This window comes from Salmo salar, chromosome 01 (assembly GCF_965601325.2).
Source record: "Salmo salar chromosome 01, fSalSal1, whole genome shotgun sequence".
NCBI classification, from domain to species: Eukaryota; Metazoa; Chordata; class Actinopteri; order Salmoniformes; family Salmonidae; genus Salmo; species Salmo salar.
Window position 1 is genome coordinate 7,576,752 of NC_138291.1, and position 13,249 is coordinate 7,590,000.

The window sequence follows — 13,249 nt, forward strand, 5'->3', positions numbered from 1 at the left end:
AGAATTAAACGTTCATTCATTTTGCTCAAACATCACATTTCAAAGTTGTTGCAAACGTCAAATTTCAAAGTGTTTACGGTTAAGTTTTAGGCATGAACTCAAAATGCTTCAGTACTCAGCAGTCACGTTCTGTGAGCTTGCGTCGCCTACCACTTTGTGACTAAGCCTTTGTTGCTCCTAGATCTTTCCACTTCACAATAACAGCACTTTCAGTTGACCGGGGCAGCTCTAGTAGGGCAGAAATTTGACTAACTGACTTGTTGGAAAGGTGACATCCTATGACGGTGCCACGTTGAAAGTCACTGAGCTCTTCAGTGCGGGCCATTCTACTGCCAATGTTTGTCTATGGAGATTGCATGGCTGTGTGCTCAATTGTATTTACCTGTCAACAACGGGTGTGACTGAAATAGCCAAATCCACTAATTTGAATGGGTGTGCACACACCGTATAGCAAACACTTACACACAGCATAACACACAGTCAGAGGCCTCAGCCAGAGGATTGGAAATGTATGTTTATTCAACAGACTAACTCTGTACATTATTGAAATGTAAAATAAAGCAAATTCTTCAATTACACCATTGCTTGATAGTCTCTTTTCATTTGTCTCAGTCTAATCAAGTAGTTGAAGTAATTGAGTTATTCTGTGTCAGTCAAGTAGTATTAAACTAATTGAATTGAAAACAGTAGCACTGCAGACACACTACCGGCCACTAGATGGTGCTGTTTTACTAAAACCTGAGATTACACATAAAATAAATTAAACAAATTATTTCAATAAAACTCTATCACTCAACATAACCACTAAATAAAATCACAATTTCTGCTAGTAAAAGTCAAATTAAATTAATATGTATAAAATATACATTTAGGAAATTATATTAAATTTAACACACAAATATTGTCTCTTTTACACACAAATACAAGATGTTGACTTATTTGATAAAGGTATATAACAGGCATCATTACAGATATTGAATTGATCATAGGTCATTTGTATATGATATGCAGTGAGGTCTGAAAATGATTGACATCCCTTGAAAAAGATCCTCAACAGTTACTGTATGTGGTGTGTGATTGGTCTGGTCAGTTCCCGCGGCCTCAGCGACACTTTCCTCCAATCAGAATCTGTGGCCTCCTTACCTATTTCACAATGCACCATGGTGGGGGGGGGGGGGGGGGGGGGGGGGCGGACCGAACTAGGATTGCTTCCTAGGTCAAAGTGCTGATAGCCAGGTAGGCTTCAGATCAGGGCTTCATCTTAATAGTCTCTTCCTCTTCACTGATCTAAAACTAGTGGACAGGTGAAAGCAGACCCTCAACATCCACTATATTGTTCTGAGTTCTCAGCTCAGTAAGGATGAGAGACAGGAGACAAGGAGATGAAGCCCCTTTACACTGAGATCCACCCATGTGTGCGTTGGGGTAAGAGTTCCAAACTGATTAGGGTTCTGATTCCATTCCAAACTGATTAGAACAGCCGTTTCCTCAGACTGAGACAAAGGAATTTAATGGCATAAATTTGGAGCAGATTATCCTTCTCTCTCTCTGCTTGCTATCCTATTCTTTTCCCCCTCCGTCTCTCCCCTCTTCTCTCTCTCTCTCTCTCTCCTCTCCTCTGCATGTATTCTCTCTCTAGTTCTGTTAGTCTTACACTACGACAGCCCATGGAGTGAAGGTGCCTGGCTCTGCAGGGGGGCACTGGAAACAAAACAACAACAACAGATCAGTGTGTGTCTCCATAGTTTTATTCTAGGACTGTTAGAGATGTGATGAACATGCATACCAGTTTGGTGAAGCGGTCCTCGCAGGTGTTGCGTATCCTCTCGGGTGTGGCCGGGCTGTCCAATCTGAAGGGCCCACTAAGGCCTGACTCCTTCCTGGCAGCGGTGATGGCATCTTTGATGGCAAAAAACACTGAGGCCGCAAGGAAGAGAGGAGGCTCACCTACCGCCTAGATAGAGAGAGAAAGGAGTGTTAAGGACGATAAATTAAACTGGGGTCTCACAAGAATAGAAAGAGGGCTTCCTTCACAATAAGAGTCCCTACCTTGGAGGAGAAGATGGCCTTGTCGTTGGGTGCATCTCGGAGCAGAGACACTGTGAGGTCAGTGGGGATGTCTCCAAAGGCGGGGATCTTGTACATGCCTGGTCCTCGCGTGAACAGGTATCCCTCAGGAGAATACTTCAGCTCCTCCAGGGTGTACAGACCCACACCCTGCATAAAGCCCCCCTCTACCTGTCCTATGTCCAGAGCTGGGTTCAGACTATTCCCCACATCAATGACGATGGACGTATGAATGTTCTAATGGAGAGATGGAATGAGATGGAGGATATTGGTTTGTGTCAATCAATATATATGTATCAATCGATGCAGTCCTAAAATCTCTCAATTATGCATGAAAAGTGTGAAACACACACTAGCACATCACTCCATGTACTTACCTTGTGGCTGCCGGTCAGACAGTCTATCTCCACCTCAGAGCAGGCCACTCCATAACTGAAGTAGTTGAAAGGACGACCTGTGTTGGTCTCAAAGTCATAACCAAGGTCTGGAGTCCTGAGGAAGACATAAATAAACAGTTAATTACACCAAGAAATCTTCCTGGTGATTTTCGGTTCCAGTTGTGCCATTTAGCAACATTGTAGCCTAGCTAGCATTTAGCCTATCAATCGAAATGTTGTAGTCTAGCAAGCATGTGTAGCCTACCTAGCATTTAGCAACATTCTAGAACAGCTAGCATTTAGCCTAGCTAGAAATGGCAGGTTAGCTAGCATTTAGCAGCATTGTAGCAAGATAGCAACGAGCTATGGTAATTTATTGTGTAGCCTCACAGGCAAACTATTTGAGAAAAAAAAACTAAATCATTAATTTATTGTTAAAACGGGTTAGGTAGTAATAAACTCTGTGTTTATTTTTTTCTGTCTGTGTTCCAGGTAACGTACTTGTAGAATCCATTGGCAGACAGACTGACCCGGTCAAAGTAGGCAGTGTTCACCTGAAAACAGACAATGAGTAATTGATTAAAACACATGATGTTTAAAAGGAAGGGCACGCTGGGTTAAAGGCCCAATTCAACCATTTTTATCTCAATATCAAATCATTTCTGGATAACAATTACATACCTTACTGTAATAGTTTTCCATTAAAAATATACACTACCGGTCAAAAGTTTTAGAACACCTACTCATTCAAGGGGTTTTCATTATTTTTACTATTTTCTACATTGTAGAATAATAGTGAAGACATCAAAACTATGAAATAACACATATGGAATCATGTAGTAACCAAAAGTGTTAAAAAAATTATTCAGATAGCCACCCTTTAAGGTCGGGGGATTGTGGAGACCAGGTCATCTGACGCAGCAGTCCATCACTCTCATTCTTGGTAAAATAGCCCTTATGTAACAGGGTTGGTCATGTTTCCACTTGCCTCTAAAGAAATGTGTATTTAATGTTCAAGCATTCTTATTGGTTGGTTCAACTCTGATGACAATAAGGTGTGTTGTGATTGGCCCCGCTTGCAGATAGGGGGAGATCGCGAACGCCAGGTCTTCCCAGTATGAAAATGTGATGCAAGGGGTAGGTCATGTTCTGAATACTGTTTTATATTTTATATTTTACAATGTGTACAAGTTCGCTGTACGTTACTGATTTATACATGTGTGGGTATATGGTACCTGTTAGGGATTGAGGGGCTTTCTGGGATGTGCTTTGGCATATGATTGCTGTAGATAAGTGTGTTAGCTAGCAGACACCGACGTAATGGTGACATAAGCCCACTGCTAACACAGTTGTCTTCATGCTACAGATTTTGCCATCGACAGCCATCAATATTGTTAAGCCCTGCACAACTAACGTGCTGTTTCCCATTTAACAACATAAATAAATGATGCTCAACTGGGACCACTGGCTGATGTGATTTATTAGGAGAAAACACAACGCAAGGAGAGTACGATATACATCTGTTACACATACACAGTCTGGAGGTGTGTTGGGTCATTGTCCTGTTGAAAAATAAATGATAGTCCCACTAAGCCCAAACCAGATGGGATAGTGATATTTATAGTGATATTTTTGGAACCAAAAATCTCAAATTTGGACTCCAGACCAAAGGACAGATTTCCACCGGTCTAATGTCCATTGCTCGTGTTTCTTGGTCCAATCAAGTCTCTTATTATTATTGGTGTCCTTTAGTAGTTGTTTCTTTGCAGCAATTCGACCATGAAGGCCTGATTCACACAGTCTCCTCTGAACAGTTGATGTTGCTTGAACACTGTGTAGCATTTATTTGGGCTGCAATTTCTGAGGCTGGTAACTCTAATGAATGTATCCTCTGCAGCAGAGGTACCTCTGAGTCTTCCATTCCTGTGGCGGTCCTCATGAGAGCCAATTTCATCGTTGCGCTTGATTTTTGCAACTGCACTTGAAGAAACTTTCAAAGTTCTTGAAATGTTCTGGATTGACTGACCTTCTTGTTTTAAAGTAATGATGGACTGTCATTTCTCTTTGATTATTTGAGCTGTTCTTGCCATAATATGGACTTTGTATTTTACCAAATACGTCTATCTTCTGTATACCAGCCCTACCTTGTCACAACACAACTGATTGGCTCAAACGCATTAAGAAGGAAAGAAATTCCACAAATTAACTTTTAAGAAGGCACACGTGTTAATTGAAATTCATTCCATGTGACTACCTCATGAAGCTGGTTGAGAGAATGCCACGAGTGTGCAAAGCTGTCATCAAGGCAAAGGGTGGCTACTTTGAAGAATTAACCTCTCTAGGGTAGGGGACAGTATTTTCACATCCGGATAAAAAAACGTACCCGATTTAATCTGGTTATTACTACTGCCCAGAAACTAGAATATGCATATAAGTTTGATTTGGATAGAAAACACCCTAAAGTTTCTATAACAGAACTCATATGGCAGGCAAAAACCTGAGAAGATTCTGTACAGGAAGTGCCCTCTCTGACCATTTCTTGGCCTTCTAAACTCTCTTTATTGAAAACAAAGGATCTCTGCTGTAACGTGACACTTCCTGAGGCTCCCATAGGCTCTCAGAAGGCGCCAGAATGTTGAATGATGACTTTGCAGCCCATGACTGACAAACAGTAGCGCATTTGGATAGTGGTCAATCTGAGAACAACGAGACGGGCGCACGCGTGCACGAGAAGAGTCCATTTTAGATTTTGAGTCTTTGAACGAAAACAGGGTTTCCCGGTCAGAATATTATCGCTTTTTTACGAGAAAAATCGCATAAAAATTGATTTTAAACAGCGTTTGACATGCTTCGAAGTACGGTAATGGAATATTTTGTCATTTTTTTGTCACGATACGCATCCGCGCGTCACCGTTCGGATAGTGTCTTGAACGCAAGAACAAAACAGAGGATATTTGAACATAACTATGGATTATTTTGAACCAAAACAACATTTGTGAATGAAGTAGAAGTCCTGGGAGTGCATTCTGACGAAGAACAGCAAAGGTAATCCAATTTGTCTTATAGTAAATCTGAGTTTGGTGAGTGCCAAACTTGGTGGGTGTCAAAATAGCTAGCCCGTGATGGCGAGCTATCTACTCAGAATATTGTAAAATGTGCTTTTGCCGAAAAGCTATTTTAAAATCGGACACCGCAATTGCATAAAGGAGTTCTGTATCTATAATTCTTAAAATAATTGTTATGTTTTTTGTGAATGTTTATCGTGAGTAATTTAGTAAATTCACCGGAATTTTGCGGTGGGTAAGCTAGTTCTGAACGTCACATGCTAATGTAAAAATCTGGGTTTTGATATAAATATGAACTTGATTGAACAAAACATGCATGTATTGTATAACATAATGTCCTAGGAGTGTCATCTGATGAAGATCATCAAAGGTTAGTGCTGCATTTAGCTGTGGTTTTGGTTTTTGTGACATTATATGGTAGCTTGAAAAATGGGTGTCTGATTATTTCTGGCTGGGTACTCTGCTGACATAATCTAATGTTTTGCTTTCGATGTAAAGCCTTTTTGAAATCGGACAGTGTGGTTAGATTAACGAGAGTCTTGTCTTTAAAATGGTGTAAAATAGTCATATGTTTGAGAAATTGAAGTAATAGCATTTCTAAGGTATTTGAATATCGCGCCACGGGATTCCGCTGGCTGTTGAGTAGGTGGGACGATTTCGTCCCACATACCCTAGAGAGGTTAACATTTTTATTTTGTTTAACCTGTTAGGGCTAGGGGGCAGTATTGACACGGCTGGATAAAAAACATACCCGATTTAATCTGGTTACCACTCCTACCCAGTAACTAGAATATGCATATACTTATTACATATGGATAGAAAACACCCTAAATTTTCTAAAACTGTTTGAATGGTGTCTGTGAGTATAACAGAACTCAAATGGCAGGTCAAAACCTGAGAGATTCCTTTACAGGAAGTGGCCTGTCTGACCATTTCTTGAACTTCTTTTCCATCTCTATCATTTACTAAGGATCTCTGCTCTAACGTGACACTTCCCACGTCGTCCATAGGCGCTCAGAGCCCGGGAAAAAACAGAATGTCGTCATTCCAGCCCCAGGCTGAAACACATTATCGCCTTTCTCAAGTGGCCGATCAAGGGACACTGGGCTTATGCGCGTGACCCCGACCGCCCCCGCCTTTGGGATTTTTTCCTCTGTTTGCCGAAAAGGAGATTCCCTGTCGGAATATTATTGCTTTTCTACGAGAAAAATGTCGTAAAAATTGATTTTAAACAGCGGTTGACATGCTTCGAAGTACGGTAATGGAATATTTAGAATTTTATTGTCACGAATTGCGCCATGCGCGCGACACTTCTTTACTATTTCGGATAGTGTCTGGAACGCACGAACAAAACGCCGCTATTCGGATATAACGATGGATTATTTTGGACCAAACCAACATTTGTTATTGAAGTAGCAGTCCTGGGTGTGCATTCTGACGAAGACAACAAAAGGTAATCAAACTTTTATAATAGTAAATATGATTATGGTGAGTGCTAAACTTGCCGGGTGTCTAAATAGCGAGCCCGTGATGCCTGGGCTATGTACTTAGAATATTGCAAAATGTGCTTTCACCAAAAAGCTATTTTAAAATCGGACATATCGAGTGCATAGAGGAGGTCTGTATCTATAATTCTTAAAATAATTGTTATGCTTTTTGTGAACGTTTATCGTGAGTAATTTAGTAAAATGTTAGCGAATTCCCCGGAAGTTTGCGGGGGGTATGCTAGTTCTGAACGTCACATGCTAATGTAAAAAGCTGGTTTTTGATATAAATATGAACTTGATTGAACAAAACATGCATGTATTGTATAACATAATGTCCTAGGGTTGTCATCTGATGAAGATCATCAAAGGTAACATTTTACTAAATTACTCACGATAAACGTTCACAAAAAGCATAACAATTATTTTAAGAATTATAGATAGACCTCCTCTATGCACTCGATATGTCCGATTTTAAAATAGCTTTTTGGTGAAAGCACATTTTGCAATATTCTAAGTACATAGCCCAGGCATCACGGGCTCGCTATTTAGACACCCGGCAAGTTTAGCACTCACCATAATCATATTTACTATTATAAAAATTTCATTACCTTTTGTTGTCTTCGTCAGAATACACACCCAGGACAGCTACTTCAATAACAAATGTTGGTTTGGTCCAATATAATCCATCGTTATATCCGAATAGCGGCGTTTTGTTCGTGCGTTCCAGACACTATCCGAAATAGTAAAGAAGTGTCACACGCTTGGCGCAATTCGTGACAATAAAATTCTAAGTATTCCATGACCGTACTTCGAAGCATGTCAACCGCTGTTTAAAATCAATTTTTACGACATTTTTCTCGTAGAAAAGCGATAATATTCCGACAGGGAATCTCCTTTTCGGCAAAAAGAGGAAAAAATCCCAAAGGCGGGGGCGGTCGGGGTCACGCGCATAAGCTAGTGTCTCTTGATGGGCCACTTGAGAAAGGCGATAATGTGTTTCAGCCTGGGGCTGGAATGACGACATTCTGTTTTTTCCCGGGCTCTGAGCGCCTATGGACGACGTGGGAAGTGTCACGTTAGAGCAGAGATCCTTAGTAAATGATAGAGATGGAAAAGAAGTTCAACAAATGGTCAGACAGGCCACTTCCTGTAAAGGAATCTCTCAGGTTTTGACCTGCCATTTGAGTTCTGTTATACTCACAGACACCATTCAAACAGTTTTAGAAAATTTAGGGTGTTTTCTATCCATATGTAATAAGTATATGCATATTCTAGTTACTGAGTAGGAGTGGTAACCAGATTAAATCGGGTATGTTTTTTATCCAGCCGTGTCAATGCTGCCCCCTAGCCCTAACAGGTTAACACTTTTTTGGTTACTACATGATTCCATATGTGTTATTTCATAGTTTGGATTTCTTCACTATTATTCTACAATGTAAAAAATTGTCAAAATACAGAAAAACCTTGAATGGGTAGGTGTTCTAAAACTTTTGACCGGTAGTACCGTTTTTTAGCTAAAAACACTTTCCAATGCCCGAATTTAGCTAGGACTGTCCAGGAGAGGTCTGAGTGAGGGACCTAATTGGAGGGATCTAATGGGTAGGATATGTAACGTAAAAACTAGTAGCTATTGGCAGAGAGGTTTGGAACGATCTTTGTTATTGGTCTATTAATTAACTTATATCGCCTGGTAATGTCACTAGGCGAGCCAAAACTCCACCCATGCAAAACCTGCTGATTAGAAGCTCCTGTGTAAATTGTATTTTCAACCAACAACTATCAAGATATAGCACTTTTTTCACACTTTACAATGCTAGTTTCATCAGCTGTTGTACAATATATGAATTTTGACTGCATTGGGCCTTTAAAGATGAGCAATGAAACCATCCAATCAGAAATAAGACTGTATATGATTGACAGGTACTGACCCAGTCCTCCCAGCATCCTTTGGGATTCTTGGTCTTGTAGGGTTCTAGACGGTGGAGTAGGATCTCACACGCATTCTAGAGAGAGAGAGAGGTTAGAAGATTGGATGCAGTAAAGGATATTGAAAGCAGCAGGTGAGTGTGTGTGTGTGTCTGTCTTACATGCACAGCGGCTCCATTGAGGTCAGAGGAAGCGGAGGCAGCAGTAGGGCTGGTGTTGGGAACAGTGTTGGTGCTGGTCTCTGTGATGTGGATCTTACTGCTGGGGATACCCAGGGTCCTACTGGCCACCTGACACACACACACACACACACACACACACACACACACACACACACACACACACACACACACACACACACACACACACACACACACACACACACACACACGAATATGTGGATGTATTTAATTATCCAGTGAATAACTAGTGTAGTAGTTTAAAAACCAGCTCTATAGAGAGAGCTCTGTTTCCACTAACTTCTCTAATGATTCTTTGTCGCCATTTAGAAAGTTCGCTACAGAAAATAGATGCCAGCTTAACGTAATGACGTAACACGAGCAGCGAAAAACGTTTTCCCAAAAAAAACCTACAGTGGTTGAAATGTTTCTATTACTTATTTAGGCAAATTGTGTATTAATAAATGAGTGACAGCCTGTGTACCCCACCTATCTGTTTCATGTCTCAGGTAGCCCACGAAAGCCAGCATGGACTAAATACAATAACTGACTAATGTTCTAATAATTCTCCTCTGCCAACATAGCGCCCGTCCGTGCCATGATGAAATTTACACTCCTATAGATCTGAAATAATTGGATGTTGAAACTTGCATCCAGCCGACCAGAAAATCAATTCAAGCATTCTTGAAAGTCAGGAAAGAAACATCATTTGTATATTTACATGTTTTTATTGGGCAAGCAGTAGGCATATTATATTTAAAATAGCAGCCAGCCCCACCATTTTGGGTGTTTTAATTTAACTTTTGTACACCTGTGGTGTTCCCGGTCAATAATTACCGGTCATTAGAAATTAATGGGTGAGACTACAATTAGTATATAAAATTTAGTTCAGGCACATGCCCATTCATCAGATGGACACACTTCCTCTCCCAGACCCCCACGTGCATGTGTGTTTGAGCACACACACACACACACACACACACACACACACACACACACTACACACACACACACACACACACTCCCCTTCTTAGCTTCCATGGCAACCCCAGGGGAACCTTTCCCCAATAGAATCTTAACCACACCTGTTGTCATTCTCACAAACAATCGCAACATTGTTTCAATAATATATAGATATTTTCTCTCAGCTCTGGTATATAAAGCTTTTTTGAGGCCTTGCTCACAATTCATTCTTTGGCAGCACAATGACCAAACGATATACTGTATGTGAGGCTCTTGATCAATTCTTTGATCATGACACTGGTGAGGAGGAGAGAGTCCTAGTTAAACTTTGACACAAAGTAGTCTGTGATAAATAGCACAATATGTTTCATCTGAGTATTTGTTATAGTCAAAATAATCCATACATTATGCTTTTTTTAACTCAAAAACTAGTTGTATGATCTCAGGTCAATGAGGCCTACAGGCCATAAATAGCAAATAGAAGTTCAAAACGTGTAATGTTCACAAGAACTTAAGTTAGTAAAAAAATCTAAAACAACATTAGGTGATAATATATGTATTATTATGGATTTATAATCAGCTATAATGGGGCGGCCATTTTGGACCAGGAACACAGAATGAATTAACATGAAACGAACACAACAGGAGGGTTAATTAGCCGGTGTTAACTTCCCATCTGGTTATTTTCATCACAGGTCATTGTCACCATAATTTACATAGGCTATTAGGTTATGGGTTTCCTACCGAACATTTTTGATTTACATTTGCAACTGGGGCCATGACTTCACTTACCCCCGCATATCTTCAAAATTATTAGTCAATCATCCTTTATTCGAAAAACACTGTTTCCATCGTCATTTGTCGCAATAAGGAAAGTTCGACATAAGAAAAAAAATGCACTCTTGTCAAACGGGACAAAGTTGAAGAAATGTCTCCTATATCTGCCGTTTTCATTACAAATGTCAAAACAATGTTGGGTGATATTGCGTTTGTTGATTAAACCTGGGTCAATGGAAACCTGCCTAATGTCTGTCTACCTGTCGTTTTAGGGCCCTGTGTTTTGCCAAATCATGTGACACAGCAACATTCTATCCTGCATTTTAAATCATGTGACACAGCAACATTCTATCCTGCATTTTAAATCATGTGACACAGCAACATTCTATCCTGCATTTTAAATCATGTGACACAGCAACATTCTATCCTGCATTTTAAATCATGTGATTATTAGCAACATTTTATCCTGTATTTTAAGCCTTATACAGAAATGAGAACTACACCAAATAAATTAGAGCAACTGAATGAGGATGGTGCTGGACCACCTGACATAAAAATAAAGGTACAGTTAGATAAAAAAAAAAAAATTAAAATAAAAGGTTAAAATCCAGGCCTTTCACATTATAGTGTAAAACACAGGGCTTTATTATTTATGCGAACCATTGGTGTCTTGGTGTCCTGCCTTCACCATCTTGGTGTGTTAGTGTCCTGCCTGCCCCATCTTGGTGTGTTAGTGTCCTGCCTTCACCATCTTGGTGTGTTAGTGTCCTGCTTGCCCCATCTTGGTGTGTTAGTGTCCTGCCTTCACCATCTTGGTGTGTTAGTGTCCTGCTTGCCCCATCTTGGTGTGTTAGTGTCCTGCCTTCACCATCTTGGTGTGTTAGTGTCCTGCCTTCACCATCTTGGTGTGTTAGTGTCCTGCTTGCACCATCTTGGTGTGTTAGTGTCCTGCCTTCACCGTCTTGGTGTGTTAGTGTCCTGCCTTCACCGTCTTGGTGTGTTAGTGTCCTGCCTTCACCATCTTGGTGTGTTAGTGTCCTGCCTTCACCATCTTGGTGTGTTAGTGTCCTGCCTTCACCGTCTTGGTGTGTTAGTGTCCTGCCTTCACCGTCTTGGTGTGTTAGTGTCCTGCCTTCACCATCTTGGTGTGTTAGTGTCCTGCCTTCACCATCTTGGTGTGTTAGTGTCCTGCCTTCACCATCTTGGTGTGTTAGTGTCCTGCCTTCACCATCTTGGTGTGTTAGTGTCCTGCCTTCACCGTCTTGGTGTGTTAGTGTCCTGACTGCACCATTGTTTGTTTTATGTGTAACTCTGTGTTGTTGTTTGTGTCGCACTGCTTGGCTTTATCTTGGCCAGGTCTCAGTTGTAAATGAGAACTTGTTCTCAACTGGTCTACCTGGTTAAATAAAGGTGAAATAAAAAATAAACAAATATTGGTGTGTTAGTGTCCTGCCTGCACCATCTTGGTGTGTTAGTGTCCTACCTGTACCATCTTAGTGTGTTAGTGTCCGACCTGCACCATCTGGTGTGTTAGTGTCCTACCTGCACCATCTTGGTGTGTTAGTGTCCTACCTGTACCATATTGGTGTGTTAGTGTCCTACCTGTACCATCTGGTGTGTTAGTGTCCTACCTGCACCATCTTGGTGTGTTAGTGTCCTACCTGCACCATCTTGGTGTGTTAGTGTTCTACCTGCACCATCTGGTGTGTTAGTGTCCTACCTGCACCATCTTGGTGTGTTAGTGTCCTACCTGTACCATCTGGTGTGTTAGGGTCCTACCTGCACCATCTTGGTGTGTTAGTGTCCTACCTGCACCATCTGGTGTGTTAGTGTCCTACCTGCACCATCTTGGTGTGTTAGTGTTCTACCTGCACCATCTGGTGTGTTAGTGTCCTACCTGTATGATCTTGGTGTGTTAGTGTCCTACCTGTATGATCTTGGTGTGTTAGTGTCCTACCTGTACCATCTTAGTGTGTTAGTGTCCTACCTGTACCATCTTGGTGTGTTAGTGTCCTACCTGTACCATCTTGGTGTGTTAGTTTCCTACCTGCACCATCTTGGTGTGTTAGGGTCCTACCTGCACAATCTTAGTGTGTTAGTGTCCTACCTGTACCATCTTGGTGTGTAGACCCTGTCCCATCTCAGTCCCTCCGTGAGTCAACAGCACGGAGCCGTCTGTGTAAATATGAGCCAACGCACCGGCCTGAAAAGTATACACAAATAAAAATATGTTGATCACACGCAAACAACTCAGCCAACATAATTCACACACACACACAGACACACACACACACACACACTGACCTGGTTAAGGAAGAGAGCGGTGAAGCTGATGCCGAACTTGGTGGGGACGACAGACAGCCCTCGCTTAGTCCAACGGTGGTCCCTAAACACACACAGGACATCAT

General features: G+C 41.2%; 1 protein-coding gene across 1 annotated transcript in view; it reads right to left on the reverse strand.

Moving 5' to 3' along the window:
- Positions 1–499: 499 nt before the first annotated feature.
- Positions 500–13,249, reverse strand: part of xdh (xanthine dehydrogenase) — a 63,261-nt gene continuing 50,511 nt past the window's right edge. Inside the window, exons 25-33 of the mRNA XM_082961196.1 lie at positions 13,146–13,227; positions 12,949–13,044; positions 9,084–9,212; positions 8,925–8,999; positions 2,946–2,998; positions 2,445–2,559; positions 2,050–2,304; positions 1,787–1,954; positions 500–1,701 (exon numbers count right to left, since the gene is read on the reverse strand). Of these exons, the coding sequence (XP_082817322.1) occupies positions 1,651–1,701; positions 1,787–1,954; positions 2,050–2,304; positions 2,445–2,559; positions 2,946–2,998; positions 8,925–8,999; positions 9,084–9,212; positions 12,949–13,044; positions 13,146–13,227 (1,024 nt within the window). The 3' untranslated portion in view covers positions 500–1,650. The remainder of the gene's footprint in view (positions 1,702–1,786; positions 1,955–2,049; positions 2,305–2,444; positions 2,560–2,945; positions 2,999–8,924; positions 9,000–9,083; positions 9,213–12,948; positions 13,045–13,145; positions 13,228–13,249) is intronic.